A 20,166-nucleotide genomic window follows, 5' to 3' on the forward strand; every position below is an offset into this window, starting at 1 on the left:
GCTGGAGCTATTCGAGACTGGAGTTAACTAAGTCGGGAAAGGCCCACGGGACTCGGGTGCAGTGTTCAAAGTGCACGCACTTCTCAATACAAAGTCTATGGTGCGTAAAAAGCACAAAGTTAGAAAGTTAGGAACCTTCCGAGTGACCTACGGAGCTGAAACTTAAAACACAGGCCCTTGGGATGTGTACCAATGCAGGAGCACCGGCGGAGCTGAGTTACCTCACCCACAGGAAGCGGGTGCACAGGGTCGAAGATGTGTCGGGTTTCGTCACGCTGGTCGATGGTGCTTGGAGCTGAAGATGCTGCAGGCGGCTCGATGAGAAGAGTTCCGGTGGATCCAAGGGTGGATCTGAAGAGTTGAAGACCTGAAAGCAGAGGGGACAGTGTTCAAAGTCACTAGCCAGTGACTACCGTGGAACCAGATTGGAACCAGGCGATGTCGGGTGCAAACAGGCGTTGTCGGGTAGCTTCTTTCTGCAGCCACGTGGATACCCGGGGTCGAGGACGTCCAGGAGTCGGTCACGAGCTGTCCCACGTAGGCTTCTCGCTGTTGGCGGTGTCGGCGACCTGATCGGAGCAAACAGGCCTTGGCAAATGCAAGCCACGCAGAAGTTGAAAGATGCTGTTCACTCGGACCAGCAAGGTCAGAGCGGGTGCTCCTTTTCACAGGAGCTTGGGTAGGTCTGGAGCAACCAGACCTGCTGTTTAAATCTTCGGGTTCGTCGCCAAGTTGGCCGCTGGCCGCGTGGCTAGTGGCCGGGATGGCGCGTCGAGTGGCACAATGCAAAAGGGCCCCACGCAGATCGTGGAGATGCTGGAGGGCTGATCTTCGGTGCAAGGGCTGCTCGGTGGTGGGGGTTCTCAATCCCCAAAGCACAACGTCGAGGATGCCTCAGAAGCTGCGCAGTCAGCTTTTCGGGTGTCTTTCAAGAGGTCCGGTCCCACGTCACTCGGTGCCTCCACGGGTCCCTTCTTCGCAGGGACTGTGGATCGGGCTCTGAGAGGTCTGGGAGTCTGGTTCTTGTCGGGCTCTGGGCTCGGTCTCCGGCGGGAGGCGGCGGCAAAGCAGACGTCGAGTCGCTGGTTGGTACCTGTGTTCACAGGGTGGTCACTCCTTGGCCACAAGGGAGATTCTTCTTCAGTCTTCTGTGCAGCAGAATGTCGAAGTCCAGTCTTCTTCTTAGTTTAAGTTGATTTCGGGATGATCTGCTGTGCAATGGCACTGCTCCCCCTCTTATTCCAATCTAGGGGGTGGATCACCTACTAGGTCCCTCCTCTGGGAGGAACCAGGAAGGGGGGCGGTTACACCCCCTTTCCTTTGTCCAGCTCCGCGCCAGGACTGGGGCTGGAAGGCCCCAGAACCGGTTTGGGCTGGCCTATGCACGGGGACACCTGGTGTGCCCCGGGCATGTCTGATTCTATTCAGCCCTGTCCTACCCAATACACAAAATCCTGTCTGGGGTGGTGCTCGCACCTCCCAAGGCAGGAAACCCTTTGTCCAGGCCACCATCTGCCGAGTTTCGGTCAGCAGCAGGAGGCCAGACTTGTGTCTGTGGTGGCAGCGTCCATTTTGTGAAGCTGAGGCTCTGTTTAACTTTAACCGGGGTTAAGGCTACGCACATGTCGTGTCCCTCTAGAAGGGTGGAATGCTATCCCCGTCGCCAGAATTGGCGAGGGGATAGTATTCCAATTCGTATGACACCTTACTCGACATGTTTTGATAAAGCCAAACCAAAGTTAGCATTTAACCGCGAGGATTATAATGCACTTAAGAGTATATGGTATGGCAATATCCCGGACCAGCTTAGGGAGTTGTTCCCGACAGCTGCAGACAGGCTCAGCTCATGCCAGAGCACCATCTCACATATTTCCAAGCACTCTGCCTCCAGGATTGATGAGGCCTTCCATAGGAGTGGCTGATAGGAACATATGTGTCCAGTTTAGGGTTAGGCACAGACATACTGTACCTAAGTAAGAGGTGGTTACACCGACTTACCCCAGCTGAGTGATCAGCCAGTTGTGTCAAAGATGGAGGCCAGGCCAGGGGTGGCACAATACGTGCTGCAGCCCCTGGTAGGCCTTGGCTACACCTATGCCCTGGGTACCTATGGTACACTGTTACAGGGGCCTATAAGGTGAACCAATTCCAATTGTGTTATGCACCTAAGGTACATGGAGTCCATTTTAAGGAGAGAGCAATCAGCCTGGGGCCCTGAATAGCAGGATCCCAGGCCAACTAAGTCAAAAACCAGCTAAACACCAGGCAAAAAGTTTGGGGGTAACCATAGTCAGATATCCACCTTCCTACATCTTCCCTCTTATTTATAACCATAGCCCTCTCACTTCTGTTCTGCACTTCTACTCCCACATCTCTTCATTTCTTTGTCTCTAGACTCTTGCTGCCCATGACACCTTTACTTTTTCTCGAAATCTTTCTCTCACACATTTCTCATTTACTGAATTTATTTGACATAGCCTGCTACTTCCTTTATTTCTTCTCACGTCTCTCTTTTCCTTGGTCTCCTTTCAGCCATTGGTTGATCAAAGTTCCATTCACATTTTGGCTTAGCCCACCAGAGTATGCCTGTTTCTGATTGGGTATTAGATGTTGTGCCCTCCCCTTGGGAGTACTTCAGTAGCCATTCACAGAGCACGTTGCTCCCAAGAGCGGCAGCAGCCGGTGGGATCTACAAGGCTTTCCTTCAACTAATCCATTTTGAAAAATAAAGCTGAGAGCAGCGTGATCAGGGTGATAAATGCTTGTTTGCAGGATTTGTAGGAAAAAACAATACATCAAAATGCAAAAAAATGATTGTATTCAAAACTTTGATCAGGCAAAGTTACAGTTCACTTCCACGCCTAGACCATACTTTAGATAAGCATGTTGTTTGTGTGGCTTGTGTTGAAGTTGCTGGGCAGAGCCTCCTCTCCGTGGCTGCTTTCCTTGCCCCTGGCATGCCTCTCTTTGATGTGCCCCGCTACAGCGGGCAGTGCCAGTGAAGCTGAAACATTCTTTCATCAGCTCACTGAGCACCCCCAGCTGGCAAGGCTGGGGGGCACCTTGGAGGACTGACAGTGGGTGACAGTCAGGCTAATTTTAGACACCCCTGTGGGCTCTGCCCTGCTATGAGCCGCAGCTGGCAGCGCCTGTGGCTGGTTTGGATACAGATAGAAGGGTGGGAGAAAGTTGTCGGGTCTGGTGGCTCAGTGGATTAATGCACCCACTGTGGGGGCCTGTGTTCGACCTCATAGTCACAAGTTCAAATCCTGGCAGATGGATTCTGCCTTTCATCCTTCTGAGGTCGATAACTTGAGTACCATTGAGTTGGGTAACAATAAACATCTGTTATTCATGCCAAGATTTCCTTCTTGGTGAATGTGTGCTTTATAAATACACGTTATGATAAGTTAATGTCAAGGAAGATTTTTCAGTTTGATTTCAAAGCGGACCTTGTCCACAATCTTTTCATGTTAGTGAAGCGGAATCACGACCGCTCCCTTCTGCCAGAGGGACATTGCCCTATTCTACCAGCCCAGGTGGATTCACTGAGAGGGTGAAGCTCCACGGCAGGGAGTCCCCTCGTGTGGGACTGGGGTGCCACAAGAAAAGGCTCCTCATTGTGTATTTTTGTTTTACAGAAGGCTCCTTAAGGGCACATCTATACAGAACCGAAGCATTAGCCTGGGCAGTTTGTTATACAATAAAGATAGCTCAACTTTGTGTAGTGCGGGTGCCAGTGTGCCAGACGTGTTTCCATTCGTTCCATTCCAGGGAGGACCTGGCCTGGCAGTTCGGGCTGGACTGTTCCCATTGGGCGCAGGGTCAAGACTGATTTGCATACGGGCCCAAAAAGATGCACTGGGGTGAATGTATGACATTGTTCTGCATTCTGTCCATCAATTGTTGTTTTTGCATTTATTAATATTGTTAGGTGTAAGAGTGAGGGCTCGGGGTGAAGTGAGAGTCAGCATGGTTGGCTTTAACTTTGAGATTACAAAAAGTGTGAGAAATAGGGTCAGTTTTTAGGGTTCATAATCATGTTGAGGTCAGTGATGAAGTAATGAACCTTTTAATATGATCTACATAAAGAGGTTGAAATGACATTAGCCCAGAGTGCTGTGGTCGGAATGATGTTTCATCTAGTGCTGTAAGTAGTTTTTGAAGTAGTCGTGGATCAAAGAAAGGGGGTCCAAGTGCTCGTAGGTCGAGGAGGTGGCGTTGGAATTTGTGAGACGTGTCCCTTAGATGCAAACTGAGCCAGAGACCTTGTTGGCAGATTGTCTCATTTAGTGCCCTGGGATATTGCAGTATAAATGATGCCGCTGAGGCCTCAACACAACAATCCCCTCAGCCTGTCATTTCACCACAAACCTGCACCCAGGAGATAGGAAGTCGGCTGCAAGAGATTGCCACCTTGGTTGACCAGAGATACTAATAAAAGTCCCCAGGGGTCCTATCTGTGTCCTGTCTCCCCCATCATTCTAACCTGCTTGTAGCCCACCTTTACAGGGTGGTGCTTTGGTTCTCTTGATGTTCCTGTTTGGTAATTGCAGCAAGTGAACAACAAAGAGGGACCTAAAAAGGACAATATTTATAGGGGTCCCGTGTACCTGTCCTAAGAACCTGTACCAAGTAATGTACAAAGTTCCCCAAATGATAGTATAGCAGAGTAGTCTCTCTCTCTCTCTAAATAAATGTGTGATCAATAATCAGGGAACCGAAGGGATCCCTTGTCGGAACTTAGGATGCCTCACACAACTAATTAACTGGATGATTATTTCCATCCCGCAAGATGGTTGTCTTGCCTCATCATCGGCTTCCTGCTCCAACGTCAAGCCGGCGCTGCAATGCCTGACGGGTAGCACTAGGTGCTACACTTTTGTGGAGTTCTTTTGTTCCTTGCCGTTTGTTGAGTGCGTATGAGGGGCCTTAGCACTCTCCCTCAGAACACTCTCTGGGGATTGCCCCCAGTTGTAGGGCATTTCCGATCTGGTAATTGTGCTGTTTGTCCCCAGTCAACACTAGGAAAAGTCTGGTTACTGGTAATTGCAGCAGCCATGTTTATGTGGAACTGACCTTCTTCCAGTGTTACTCAAAGGAGTTTCACTTTGGCAGCTGTGAGCATTGCAACACTTTCAGACTAAAAGGCAACAAGCACTGGAAAAGGTAACCTCTTGCCTCGGTGCTAAAAGATATGCAGGGGTACACAGGCGAGTGTAGGAGTTCTCCAAGTCCGTATAGTACTTGGGTTTTGTCGAACCATGCTTCTGGTCCGACAGTTCACCTGCGCAAGTATCTTGGCCCCCCAAACCTCCTCAGTGACACTCCACCTGATGCAAAGAACTTGAAGGAAACCAAACTGGTATGAAAAAAGATGTTTATGCTTGTTTGTAGAAAGAAAGGCTTTTGCTCTACACCTTCTCTTGTTCATGACTGTTGATCGACTTCCTCAAATATATCTGCTTGCTGATGTTTGTACCTGCTCCTCACTCCTCTCATTCGCCTTCCTCTTGTCGATGATTGTTTCCATGCCTTTTAACTTCTTTTGCTGATGTTTGTACCTGCTCCTCACTCCTCTCCTTTGCCTTCCTCTTGTCGATGATTGTTTCCATGCCTTTTAACTTCTTTTGCTGATGTTTGTACCTGCTCCTCACTCCTCTCCTTCGCCTTCCTCTTGTTGATGATTGTTTCCATGCCTTTTAACTCCTTTTGCTGATGTTTGTTCCTGATCCTTACTCCTCTCACTCGCCTTCTTCTTGTTGATGATTGTTCCCATGCCTTTTTACGTCTCTTGCTGATGTTTTCTCCCTATTTCATGTCTTCTCCCTTTGCAGGATGGCTCGCCACGAAGCCTCAGTGAGATCCACGCTCTCTTCCTCATCCTGCATAGCGGGAACATATTAGACCTTGGCAGTGGTGACCAAGCATCCAAGCAGGCAGATGTCCACACCCTTTCCGCTGCTTTTGATGGGGTCATGAGGATGCACTTCCCCGAAGCCCTCGGGCACATCGCCCTACGCCTGGTACCCTGCCCACCCATCTGTGCCGAGGCCTACGCCCTTGTCTCCAAGTACACACCATTTTGGCTTGCCATGGAATCATTGCGGGTGGGGAGCTGATGTTGACGGGAGGGGAACTGCAATGTTGATGGCATTTATCCTCTTTCCATGCCTGTTACCATCATAGCTCTCTGCCTTTCTCATCAGTGTCTTATCCACCTTTTCTTTTCTATCAACCTCTCTTTCTAAGGCTTTCATCTTTCTCTGGGCTGTGTCTCTTGTTTTTTGCACTGGTTCACTCGTCCTAGTTTCATTCCTTCTTCTTCTGCCTATGTTTACTTGCTATGTTTACTTGCTGTATTAGTTCTCATCACCACTCCTCTTGCCTCTTCCTTTCCTCTCTCTTCCTCTTTATCTATTTTCATTTCTCCCACTTCCTTTGCTATCTTCCATTTATCTTACTTTCCCTCTTGTTTGCATCTCCATTTCTCTGCACAATGCCTTTGCTCCCTCCCAACGCCGTCATGTTCTCGTTCACTCGCTTTTCTTGGTCTTTTTCCACAGTCCCCTCCTCCACTGATCCTCACTTTACTTTTTGTTCTCCACCCCTGTTCTTTTGCAGTCTGAGTCCATACAGTTATGACACTGATAACTTGTCCAATAGCCAGGATCACATCCCATTGGCTGCGCTACCACTCCTGGCCACGTCCTCTATACACTACCAGAACGCTGTGTCCGCCACCATCGCCCGCGTCAACCAGGCCTACCATGACTTCCTGAAATCTAGGGAAGGCACTGGCTTCTGTGGGCAGGTGAGACTCCCCTCCAGTAGGGGGCAGTGTTTGTCGAGCAGTCAGAGGGTAACATTGTCTTGGACTAAAAGGGATAGAGATGGAGTGATGATTTTTAGAAGGTAGCTGGTTAAGACAGTGTCCGAGTACTTAATGCAGTAAGTTGCATGAGCTACATAGTTTGAGTGTTGGCTCTATGGATGGTGTAACTGCTGAGTCAGTATGTGATGAATTAAAGATCCTTGCTCTGATGATGTCATGTGTGAGAAGTTTGCAGAGGCATTAGCCATGTGGGATGATGAACAAGAGTCGACTGTGGAGGTTGGTGTACGACTGAGGCTGGTATAAAGGTGCTAAATGGAGTAAGTGTTGTAGGTTGACTTGAGATATTGTGTTGGAGTATGAAAGTATTTTCTGTCCTGTCTGATTCTCTCATCTGGCTCTTTTGCAGGTGGTTCTTATTGGAGACTGTGTGGGAGGGATTTTGGCTTTCGACATCTTGTGTCACAGCGGTTCCGTAATGTCCAGCAGCCGAGGAAGCAGCCGCCGGGGGAGCGTGGTAAGTCCTCCTGTCGGTAGTGAAAATGTTCCCATCACACGGTAAAAACTTCATCTCGAGTATGGTGGATCCCCCGTGTAACCAGCTCTCTCTACTCCATATATTTGAGAAGTTCAGTGACCGTGCAACATCTGGAGCATGGGCAGGGTAGAGACGATCCAGAATTATAAGATTCCTGTAGAATCAGGACCCCTGCTTCAAGACTCCCAAGTGGTTCGCCCTGAAATACACAAGTGCTGGAGATGGCTACGAGCCTTCACTGATTTATTTACAAAGCTTTTACAGACAAACTTATAAATAAGCGCAGAGTACAATTGAAGTATACATCTGTTTAGACAGGAGAATCCAAACCGAACCTTCAACAACTTCACCTATAAATGGGATCCCAAAACACTTTACAAAGTAGTGTTTTTTACTCCCAATCTGAAGGCCCATTCTATCTTTTGTGACTAAAGGAAACTAATTAAACCTAAAACATAAAACATCAGCCTCATAATTTTATTTTTTTGAAAATGAGCATTTTTACAAGAAGAAAAACTGAAGTGTCCTTTGTAGCCCCATGCTGACCTCCGCATCCTGAAGGCACATCTTTGGGTGTTGAGTGGCAGAGTATGTTTCTGCTCTGTGCAGTTTCTGTTTGTGAAGGGCCCCTGCCATAGCAAGAGAGGCGGAAAAGGATAGACTAGATCCAGTGCCTTCCTGGAAGCCACTCTGTACATTGACCGTTATGCAAGAATAGATTCCAGAAGAAAGCAAATGTTTGGGCACCCATTTGCCTTCAGTAATATTCTGAATCCTCGTCTGAGCCTGGTGCAGATAGCCCACACCACTCATGAAAGACTGAAGCTGCTGCCTGCCTCTCAAGCTTTGCACACTCCTGAAACAAATCCAAAAAAGGAACAAGGATCTCTTATTGCATCTATCACCACATTTTGCTTTGATGTATAGCAAACGTAGATATCAGAGAGCCTTCTATCAATGATTTTCATCAAGGCTCTTGATACAGAAGAAAAGGGCAGCATTACACTTGACGTCAAGAAATGGGCCTTTAAGGGATTTAGTGTCAAAACGCACAAAGGGACGTATCGTTCTGTTATGCAGTCTCTTTAAATGTCCTCTTTCGAACTCTGATGGTAGCTGTCAAATACATGATGAACTGTTAGAAAGTGCACAGTGTGTGTTTTCATTAGACATTCTGCAAGTACTTTGTGGAGTTCAACACTGTATCTTTCATCACATGACCTAAAATACCTCAAGGAAGCAAGCCTATACTGAAATTCAGACTGTCCTGTGTCCAAGGAAAGTATCATGGCTTGCGTCCCTAGCATAGACTGTAGAATGTCGCCTTCAGTTGCACAGCCCTGTTCGGTCAATCAGTTTTCCCTCCAATATCCAACCTTTAGTGCATAAACATCTGAAGCTTGAGTATCAGACTTAGTAAGGAAGAACAAAGTACAGAATTCTGCATCAGTAAATAAGCATTAAAATTGCCCTGAAAGGGCTGACCTTCTCCTTCGCGCCAGGCAATTAGATTATTGACTTCTGCACTAGCTTTTCTTGGAGACATGCCTGGTGAGTGGCCCCTGACTTGGTGCCGCGAAAAGGCAGCAGAACAAATTATAAAGAAGAGGAGAGAAAATGTTTGTAAAAGGTCGTTCATAAATTCTAGGCTGAGTGAAAAAGGTAATTAAATGTTGGCTGGCAATAATTATGAACTTAAAGATCAGTATGACCCACTAGGAATGCATTGATCACTCTAAACCATGAGCCTTCTTCGCACATAGCAGTTCCACAATGTGTCAACAATGCCAGGGGTCTTCTTATTAAAGCTCCCAAATAAAAACGAAAGGAAACGAGACATTCTACATTTGTGAATCTCCCAACCCCTTTAGTAAACTCCCTCCACCCCATGATGATTCCACCCGGCCCATCCCATGATGGGATCCATTTATTCCCTGGGCCATCATACCAATGAAGATATCCTACTGTTTTTAACCTGGCCTAAGGATCTTTACAGTAAAGAAAGTTTGGATCTGGCAGGCAATTTTAACTCGCTCATATTCCCTCGTTCTTAGTTTAAGAGCTCTGCTTACAAATTGTGTTAAGGCCCCCCATTCACAGTAGGCGCAGTGGTTGAGGAGCCGATGATGAAGCATGCCACAGGTAGTACTTTTGGGAGAGGATCCCACAAAATATCCAAGAGAGGCCAGGATCGCATTCATTTACCTGGGAGCGGATTCCACATTCTCTAGAGATATACTAAGAACCCCGCAAATGATCTCTCAATCTGACGAGATCAAAGAAAAATGGGTCAACCCTCCAGAGTATATTTACCAGTAGACTGATTCCCCAAGATAAGGCATCATCCCTTGCTTGTCCCTTGCAAAGTCTCTATAAAGAGTCATGTGAAGCAAATGTTCATGCTAATTTACCACCTAAATAAACCATGTGCCTCTATGTCCCTGGCACATGAGCATCTGCCTTCATGAACCTTTTCCCAGCAGGTATGAAAAGAGGTCAATAAGTCTGACTTGCAAATTTATTTTCTTTTTCTGGTGCTACGTTGTAGAACATGGAGCTGCTGTCTCCAGGGGTGTACCTAGGCAAGGACCCGCTAGCTGAAGCCGCTGACCCGCCGGGGCGGAGCAGCCCAGAACCGCCAGCCGGCATGGCTGAGGGAGCCGGGATTCAGTTGCCACGCAAGCGTAGCGACACTTCAACTCCAGAGTCTGACTCCAGGCAGCCTCCAACCTTTTCCAGTAGGTAAGGTGGACTGCACCATGTGGAGAAAACAAGGTGTGGAGTGAAACATGGGGAAGGTATTAATATGCTGAATGCGTAGTATTTTGTTCGAGCCTGCTTAGTGTCCAGTCTTAATTCATTTGAACCACAAAAACCGGAAGTGGCTTACTTTCCGTCATTAGTTGCACAGTCCGAAAACACACATTTTCACAGCTCTTATGTTAGCGATTCCATCCGCAAATTTGTTGTTTGCGACCATTGATCAGAGTCTGCAAGACGTCTGTAGTAAGGATAGAAGTTCAAAAGTAGACGCGCCGTACAGCACAAACTAAATAGACTTTACAACAAGCATTCTAAGTATGAACAAATGGAATATTTAATGCTACAGGTAAAAAATAAATAAAGTTCATTGCTGCAGATAGTCTGTGGAAAATGTTCAAACCCCCTGGCACTCAGAATCAAAGGAAGGTGATGTAAAATAGACTATTCCTGATGTCCTGGCGGTTGGTACCTGGTGAGGCCTCCCTGTTCTGACTCATAGAGCAGGAAGACTGATGAAATGTCAAAACTTTGAAATACTCAGTCATTACTAATATGTAATTTTTAAAGTTTGTGTTCAACTCCAGAAGCAAAAGCAAGTTCTGATCTAGGGCATGTCTTGCAGTAACCTCGGTGAATGCCCTAACGTTTTAACCAGTCTCCTTCCCTCGGTGCAGCGTCCATTTATGGACGCCTCCGAGAGGAGTCTTCAATAGTGCCTGATGGCGTGGGCTAGGATTTCCTTTCTTCTTGCTCACTTGGTTGCAAATAGAAAAGAAAGGTACCTTCATACTCTAGTAATTCAATCTTCTCCATCTTGGGATCTTCCTTGATATCCAGGAACAGTTTTGTACCTCTTAGGCAGATTGATGTTCTGCTCTGTGGGCATGGATTGTTTTGGCCTATTAGTCTCGAAAAAAAGTTTTTTGAGGTGAGCCTATAGCTTAACTCTGTATCTTACTGTGTTAGCTACTGGACTCCTCTGTTTTCTGGAAAGGTTCTTCTTCTCTTTTGTCAAGGAGAGTCTTTGTTCACCTGCTGCACCATTTTATATTTTGCTGATAAGTGTCTGTTGTGGTGAAAAGGAATCTTTGAAGGACGACCTTAAAGTGTGCATGTTTTTTTTATTTATTACACCATTGGGGGGTGAGTGAAATGCAAAGAGGTGCTATATTGGAGGTTCAAATACGCAGAGACACAGAGGTGATGGGGTAATGCTTGCAATAAGTCTAACCACTGGCAATCGCTTGGAGTAGTATTTATTTATTTATTTATTTATTAAGCAACTTGTATCGCGCAGACTAAACCCGAAGGTATCAAGGCGCCTATCAAAATCAATAAACAGAAAATACAGAATACCACTACGGGTATGCAAGTGTGAAAAGATGAGTTTTAAGCGCGGATCTAAAAGTTTGCAAAGAGGGGCTAGATCTTACTTCCAGAGGGAGGGCATTCCACCACTTGGGTGCCAGAAAGGAAAAGGCCTTACCTCCCCATCTTGCTTTTCTGACACGGGGTACAGAGAGGAGGAGTTTGTGACTGGAGCGAAGATTCCTACTAGGGTTATGCCGAGAAAGAATGGATCCCATGCTTGTAGGGCTGGGTTTAGCAAGAGCTTTATACACCAGGCACATGGATTTGAAAAGGATCCGGTATTCAACGGGGAGCCAGTGCAGTTGTTTTCGGGCTTCAGTGGCAGAGGCACGCTTTGGTAGGTCAAGAGCAAATCTCGCTGCCGCGTTCTGGACCACCTGCAAGCGCTGTAGGTGACTCTTGTTAAGCCCTGCATACAGCGCATTGCAGTAGTCCAGTCGCGAGCCCAGAAAAGCGACAGCAAGTTGCTTTCTTGCCTGGGGTGACAAGAAGTGCCTGATTTTCCTCAGTGTGTGGATAATCCCCCAGCAGGTCGAAACAGTCCTGTTGACCTGTTGGCACATACTGAGGTTGGGGTCGATCATAACTCCCAAGTTTTTTGCTGACAAGGTGGGCTCGGGACATGCGCCCAGCGAGTTCGGCCACCACTCCGCCGACCAGATCGATTCCTTTCCTCCAAAAACCATCACCTCCGTCTTCTCCCCATTCAGCTTTAGTGAATTGTGGATCATCCACTGGCCAACTGCCTCCATGCAAGATCTAAAATTGGCGGCAGTTGACGTAGCTGGCTGGGAGAGAGAGACTAGGATCTGGGTGTCGTCCGCGTAGGAAACTACCTCCATCCCAAAAGATCTAATAAGTCTGGCAAGGGGGGTCACGTAGATATTAAAAAGGGTAGGACTAAGCGCTGACCCTTGGGGGACCCCACATTGCACAGATAGGGATGGAGATAGAAATGAACCCAGCATTATCCTTTGTTCTCTATGGTCGAGAAAAGAGGAAAGGAGTCCCAGAGCAGACCCGCGGACCCCAATTTCCCTCAGGCGAGATGTTAACACCACAGGAGAAAGGGTATCGAAGGCCGCTGTGAGGTCTAGAAGGATCAGGAGGGAGGTCTGACCCTCATCAACTCTGGTGCGGATGGTATCCAGCACTATGGTGAGGGCAGACTCGGTGCTATGTTCCCTCCTGAACCCATGCTGGGAAAGATCCAAACAGCCCGAGCTCTCCACAAATGCAGCCAGATGTTTATTTAGATAGGCTTCGAGCATCTTTGCGGGAGCCGGGAGCAGTGAGATGGGGCGAAAGTTCTTTAACACCCCGGGGTCCAGAGAAGGCTTTTTAAGCAAAGGTTTTACAACAGCATTTTTCCACTGTTGGGGAAAAATGCCTTCCTTCATCGCTCTGTTCATGATGTCAACCAGAGGAGGAAGGAGAGATTCTCTGCACTGCTTGAGGATCTTTAGCGGGCAGACATCCAGCGGAGAACCAGATTTGGTTTTATCAAGCAGGATTTCAAGATCCTGACAGGAAAGAGGAGGAAAGGAAATCAATTCCTGATGTTGAGAGGGTTCCGCAACACTGGGCTCAGGGAGAGCAGGCAGCAGGGGGACGGCGGTCAGGGATTTTTGGACCTCCAAAGCAGCATAGATGTCAGCGATTTTTGACTGAAAAAAGGCAGCTATCTTGTTGCACAGGTCCTGAGAGGCAACCACAGGATCCGGTGTCTGAAGGGTCGTAAGGGAATCGACAATCCTGAAAAGTTCTCTAGGAGATGACAATGAGGAGGTGAGTGCCGTAAAGTATTCCTGCTTGGTCTTAATAACTTCTAGTTTGTAGTTTTTAAGCAGGACCCTATGGGCTTCTCTGTCCTTAGAGGCCCAGCTAGAGTGCCATAAGCGCTCCTGCCTTCTTACTTCCTGTCTCCGAAGCCGGAGCTGTTCGGAGAACCAGGGAGCGGAGGGTCTTTTCCTCGCAGAATAGCAAGATCTTGCGGGAGCAAGCTCCTCCATGGCCTCAGCAATGGTATTTTCAAATAAAGAGACCGCAGTGGAGGTATCTGCCTCCCGAGGAATGGACAAACTGGTTGTCCATGGAAGGAAGGAGTCTTCCCTGATCTTTTTGAGGTTCCTTCGCACTTCCGTGGTGCTCGAGGCCCTTCTAATATAGCCCCGTGCGGGATACAACATGTTGAAGGGAACGGCCAGATGGTCCGACCAGGAGAGATGGAAGGGGCTGGCAACTGTCAGCCTAGGGTCGTTGGAGAAAATACCATCGAGCGTGTGCCCCGCTCGGTGGGTGGGACCATTCACCAGCTGGGTGAGTCCGCAGGCTGACATTATTTCTACCAGGGAGATCGTGTCGTGAGCCTCCAATAGCTCGAGATGAAAATTGAAATCACCTAGAATGGTCAGATTTTGTCGGCCAAAATAGGGTTCCAGAACCTGCATCAGTTTCAGCCCAAATCCTGCTCTTGGGCCAGGAGGGCGGTATACCAAGATTCCATTAAATGCTGGGTTAGCAGAATCAGAGAGGGAAAAGTATAAGACCTGGAATGTGTCCTTAGGGTCAGAAAGGGGTATAGTGTGGCAGTGAAATTTGTCCTGATATAAAATGGCCAGACCACCGCCAACACGGCCTGATCTGTCCAATCGAGTAAGGCAGTAGCCCTCAGGGACCGCTTCAACCAGATCAGGACCGGAGGAGTCTTTAGCCCAGGTCTCCGTAATAAAGACCCAAGAAGGTGTTTTATCTAAGACCAGTTCCTTGAAAACAATGTTATTTTTAATAAGCGAGCGAGCGTTGAGAAGAAGACAGGACTCGCTGGGGTTTATGGGTGGTGATAAGGAGCAGGGTTCCGGAAGAGCAGAGGCAAGAGTGAGCAGAGGCTCATCCGCCTCAGTCGAAAAGCACACACAGCTGGGACATGTCAAATAATCCTCAGGTCTGTAGCGATGAGAGCAAGGGGCAGGAGCGGGCTTCAGCCGCAGCATCTCCCTTAAAGAGTATTTCAGGACAGGGGTGCCTACCTTGTAAAGGCCAGTAGTCCAGCCGTCCAGCCCGTCCTTAGCGCGGACGGGCGCAGACGGGCTGGACTCTTGCGTGACTCCGGCGTCACTATGGCGTCCACGCTGCGCGTACACGCTGCGCGCCATATCCTGCTGTCTATGTAGGATTCTAATCAGCCCACGTGTGAGCTTCAGCCAATGGCTGAGTAGCGTTAGTCACCCACCCGAGATGGCGTCCCAGATCAACAGAGCGCGGGGACCGGGCCGCCCGAATGGCGGTGAATGCAGACCAGTTTAGAGTGCAGCAGTGCGATCCGTGTGTAAGGGCACAGGTAGGGGCCTCGTAAATTCTAAACAATATTCTAGCTAATTAAAACCAGGGGATAACGAGCGCCGAGCAAAAGTAAAATAAACGGGAATTTTAAAAGTAGATTACGAGTAGATTACAGGCTTCCAGCGCCTAGCGCTATGTGCAGGACGGAGTTCAAGCAAGAATGAGGAACTCTCCTACCTGGGTTAAATACTGTCATCAATTACAACTTCTAATCAGCCCACGTGTGAGCTTCAGCCAATGGCTGAGTAGCGTTAGTCACCCACCCGAGATGGCGTCCCAGATCAACAGAGCGCGGGGACCGGGCCGCCCGAATGGCGGTGAATGCAGACCAGTTTAGAGTGCAGCAGTGCGATCCGTGTGTAAGGGCACAGGTAGGGGCCTCGTAAATTCTAAACAATATTCTAGCTAATTAAAACCAGGGGATAACGAGCGCCGAGCAAAAGTAAAATAAACGGGAATTTTAAAAGTAGATTACGAGTAGATTACAGGCTTCCAGCGCCTAGCGCTATGTGCAGGACGGAGTTCAAGCAAGTATTCCTACCCGTTGTTCTTTTGCTTGACCTGTAATCTCACTTTGAACCTTGCATGATCAAATCAGTCATGTCCCTGCTCCAATAGGAACAGTCCAGCCCAAACTGCAGAGCCAGGCCTCCCCTAAACCAGAAAACAAGTAACCCAGGACTGGTTTCAGTCCAACCCATCAAAACGATGGGTTGGAATGCAACCCCAAGTGTTTGCCAGTGGTTAGACTTTTGCAAGCATTCCTTCCATCACTGTTTGTGTGTTTGATGTAAGGCCCTAGGTGGTCAAAGGTGTGCTCAGACATGGGCCCTGTGCTTGCTGTGCTACTGGAATCATTGACCCAACTGAAGAGGCCCAACTGGGCCAAATTCTGTCTTGGGTTGCTTATGTTCCGCGAGTTTTACAGGGGAAGCCTAGTGCTACAGCTCCATTTATTTCCTGCAGCGTTCCCCGTTCAAGATTAGGTGCAGGGTTTTTTGTGAAGGTCGAACAGTGCAGGGCACAGTCGAATGAAGTGGTTGATGGACTCTGTGCTCATAGCTCTTATGTTGAGCAGTTCTGCTCCAGGAAGCCTCCTATTCTAAGATCAGAATGGTAATGGTAAGCAAGGAAAGTCCTTTTTTATAGAGACGGTGTAAGCTAAGGAAGTTTGTCATGAAGTGTTAGCATTAGGTACTTTTATCCTTTGAGTATTGACATTTTCCATTTAAAGTTAGATGCATTCTTCAGTGTTTCCTGATTTCTTAGTTTTCAATAGTTATATTAATAGGTCGAGTATGGTTTCTAGGTGAGGGGAAAAAGGCTAGTCCCAGTTTTTGACCATGATCTAAAACGTAGGGCTTTAAAGGTGTGATGGTAAACTGATGAAAAGAAATCATCTGTTCTATAGGCAACAAGTTTTACAACTCTCTAGAGCTATTGCAAAGAAGAGGTGCGAGATTCCATTGAAAGGGTTGCAGCCCCACAAAAACAATCTTTAAAGGTACCTGTGCCATTGTCTCCTCCCGGCTCCCTTTGGTGTCTGCCAGGATGGAGGAATGTTAGAGAGATACCTTGGCTATTGAATAGAGATTTGCTTGTCCCCTAACATGGACATTTTTACATATCTTGCACAGTCATGGTTCCTTCCCGGATCTGATGTGCACCTGCACAAGTTGCAATAATGAAAAACTATGATCTAATCCTATTTTAATGTTGAAGGATTAGAGGGAGGTTTGTGATAATGAGACAGGGTTGATAAACTTGAATCAATGTGGAAATCAAACGGGTAACTTTTTCTTATTTCCCTACCCTGGGCTGGGTCTCGTTCTCAACCTCAACACCTTAGAAAACAGAGAGGAGAAGAATGCTGCATTGGTAGTTTAACCCTCCATGACTAGAGTCTGCGTAAACTCTTGGCCAAATTGAGCTTTTCGCCGGAGGGTTTGTGTGTGGTTGCAATGCTGCTGCCTTACACAGTACTCTAAATTCGACGTTCCTGGAGTTTTTTGCCCAAGCCATCTTAGCTCTGTTGGAGAGTTCTCAGACGGAAGATGGGGAGGTCTGTTCTCCATGTTGTTTACAAGAAAGGTGGTGCAGATGTGATCCTTCCAGCAGTTGTGGCCTTGGACAACACACTGCCACCAACATTGCCTTGGTTATCAATTCCTGGTCAGTAGAAGGCACAGCCCTGGTTCTTTCACTGTAAGCATGTATCGTGTTGTGTCAAGCAGCATAGAGGTTCCTTAGTTGCTTGTGACTAAAAGCATAATGTGATCTATGTGAAATATAGATTATGGTTCCGAAGCACATAGGAACTACTGCAGCTGACTCATGTGCTTGGAATGTGATCTTGCAAGAGAGAAGCATTAAGTCCTAGCAGCACAGGGGCTTAAATAGTGTGCGCCTCAACCTGACTTGAAACAGATTGAGAAGCCTGTAATACTGCAGGGTGGCTACTGAAGGGGAATAGGTTCATTGGGACAGTGCTCATTTAAAAGTGTCATTGGCACTGCTGATAGATTTTCTTGTTTCAGTAAGATCCAGACTGCTGCCAGTAGATTTTCCAGGGGTCTACCTTGACTTTTTAGTGCCCACTTTTCTTGACATTCATATGACATCGTCCAACAAGCAGGTGTGCATTTTGATGTTCGTGCGCATGGGCCAAAGCCACAGTCTTGGCCACTACCCCCAGAATTGTGCTTTTGTTGAAGATTTTTTGTTCAAAACCTCGGGTTCTCTGAAGAAAGTCTAATGTGGCCAAAGGCAAACTCTTCAGGATACAGCCTCTGTAGAAGAGTGATAGTAGAGAGAGGTGTGTAACTCTCCCTCCCACCAGAAGATTCTTCTTCTGCAGAGCGAAGAGAACCAGGGGTCTCCAGCAAGAATTTGCTTCCTGAGCAGTCTCTGATCTTGCATGGCTAGAGGAGTTTTTGGGAAGGCATAGAGGAACTTTTGTGTCCAGCCTATCTTCAAGCCACCGTCAAGGAAACCAATCTGCGGTCAATCCAGGATGCAAACCAACTGCACCTGGTACGGAGATGGATGATAAACATGCCAGTAACTGGGTGTTTTCAGGTCTTGAGGTGAAGCTAAGCGCTTATTGCTAAATTACATGTCAATGAGGGGAGTGGAGTCCTCCAGAAGAGAGATGGAGAAGCAAGACACTGCTGATGATTGGTCATCCCAGGAGTGATGGTCGCGGTGCAAGGAGAGCAAAGACACTATCCTGTCAATGTTTCCACTCCTGGCTTGCCCCAAGGGGGAAAGGGTCCCCATTGTGAGAGAGTACCCTATCCCATTTTGACCCGATGGTAGACCAAACGTATTAGACTGAAGAAAATAATTGGCCAATCATTGGCAGAAGGCGAAGTATAAGTTACATCTCCCATGAAGACCACCAATCCTAGAGAGACACTTGTGCAGAGAGATGAACGGATCGAGGAGCTGGCTGCAACCCCCCGATTGTCAGACTCTCACTCGGATAAGTGATATTCCCAGGAGGCCCCCGAATAGGAGAACCAGAGAGAAGACTAGCTGAAGGAGACCCATTCATGTTTGCTTCCTACCTGGAGCAGGTTGCGGTACCACACCATACACCGGATGTTTCACCCAGATTTTCCATGAGCAGATACAGACATGAGGAGTGGACTGAAAACATAAAATAATTGTAGCATTCTTTCAATATCTTCCCCCCATTTTCAAATGCATTATATGTTGTTCGCATACTCTCTTTAGGTGGCTTGAATGTTGCCAGAAGGGAGATTTTTGGGGGAGTGTTCCAGGGACTGCAAGGCTGGCGAAGGCACCTGCTCGCAGGTGCCTGCAGTGATGAGTGATGATTGGACAGTTGAATCTGCAACTGGTGTGTACTTGTAATATTCTGGCATGGGTTGCTTCTGAGTTGTTCAGTTTTGAGAGACCAATACTGGATTCTGGTGCAGGGCGGATTACTGTAAACAACGAAGGAGTGACTAAGGTGCAAAAGAAAAGTGACAATCGTGATAGGTTCAAAGATTTATGAAATAACGCTTCACTGTATACTGCACGCGTGATCAATGCTCACACGCGTGCAGTAAGTAGAGCGGGGCAGTCTCAAAGTCCCTAAGGGGGCCCGGGCGACTGTCTTCAACTAGAAGAAAGTCAGGGCGTTCGCTGGTCACCCTGTAGTGGGTGGAGGGAGAGAACCTTAATTCTTAGAAGGACCCTCACTCACCACTAGTTGGTGACATGCTTCATCATCGGGTCCCCGCTGGGGTGACCGAATGCCTCCACCGCGTGCTACGACGCCTGATTACAGCGGAGCAGGATGTGGTGGGTGCAACAGTGCCCAAATTAGGAAGTGACTAAACGTGATAGTGAAAAAGTGTATTTAACAATTAAAAAATGCAAAGGTTGTGCCTTTAGAAAAATATTTTAATAATGGCCAACCCGCATTAGTTAAAAACAAGATGAGCGGACTCCCCAGGTTCTTAATTAAGGAACCGGAATCCTAAATCAGAAGTAAAATTTGGTCGACATGTTTCAGCTGTTTAAGTTGCATGTAGCTCAGCTTTCTTCAGGACCTAAACCAAAAGTCCTCCGGTGGTGTGCACGCTCTAAGGTGCACCCTCCCGTGAGGCTCTAAGTGTGAAAATTTTTTTACAGTGTCAAAGGACGGAGAACATTCCATCAACACCGCACTACTCACTCTGGTAGGGGTGTGTTAAAAAGGGAACTTCCTGAAGGAACAGATTGTGCCCCTTCGGAAACGACCGCGTGGGTTGACTTCACGCGGCGTTATTTTCCACGCCAGCGGCTCCCCTCCGTGTAACTACACGGACGGTTGCAGTCCGTGTAGGTACACGGAGGGGAGCCGCTGGCGTGGAAAATAACGCCGCGTGAAGTCAACCCACGCTGTCGTTTCCGAAGGGGCACAATCAGTTCCTTCAGGAAGTTCCCTTTTTAACACACCCCTACCAGAGTGAGTAGTGCGGTGTTGATGGAATGTTCTCCGTCCTTTGACACTGTAAAAATGTTTTCACACTTAGAGCCTCACGGGAGGGTGCACCTTAGAGCGTGCACACCACCGGAGGACTTTTGGTTTAGGTCCTGAAGAAAGCTGAGCTACATGCAACTTAAACAGCTGAAACATGTCGACCAAATTTTACTTCTGACTTAGGATTCCGGTTCCTTAATTAAGAACCTGGGGAGTCCGCTCACCTTGTTTTTAACTAATGCGGGTTGGCCATTATTAAAAAAAATTTCTAAAGGCACAACCTTTGCATTTTTTAATTGTTAAATACACTTTTTCACTATCACGTTTAGTCACTTCCTA

The 20,166-nt window shown here is 47.6% G+C and overlaps 1 protein-coding gene across 2 annotated transcripts in view; it reads left to right on the top strand.

The window, feature by feature from the left end:
- Nucleotides 1–20,166, top strand: part of PITPNM1 (phosphatidylinositol transfer protein membrane associated 1) — a 297,695-nt gene that overhangs the window by 185,756 nt on the left and 91,773 nt on the right. For both annotated transcript variants that reach the window (XM_086953244.1, XM_086953245.1), the window contains exons 10-13: nucleotides 5,838–6,073; nucleotides 6,625–6,814; nucleotides 7,245–7,352; nucleotides 9,922–10,115. In XM_086953244.1, coding sequence (XP_086809370.1) covers nucleotides 5,838–6,073; nucleotides 6,625–6,814; nucleotides 7,245–7,352; nucleotides 9,922–10,115 — 728 coding nt within the window. The remainder of the gene's footprint in view (nucleotides 1–5,837; nucleotides 6,074–6,624; nucleotides 6,815–7,244; nucleotides 7,353–9,921; nucleotides 10,116–20,166) is intronic.

Source organism: Lissotriton vulgaris, chromosome 1_2 (genome assembly GCF_964263255.1).
Source record: "Lissotriton vulgaris chromosome 1_2, aLisVul1.2, whole genome shotgun sequence".
NCBI lineage: Eukaryota > Metazoa > Chordata > Amphibia > Caudata > Salamandridae > Lissotriton > Lissotriton vulgaris.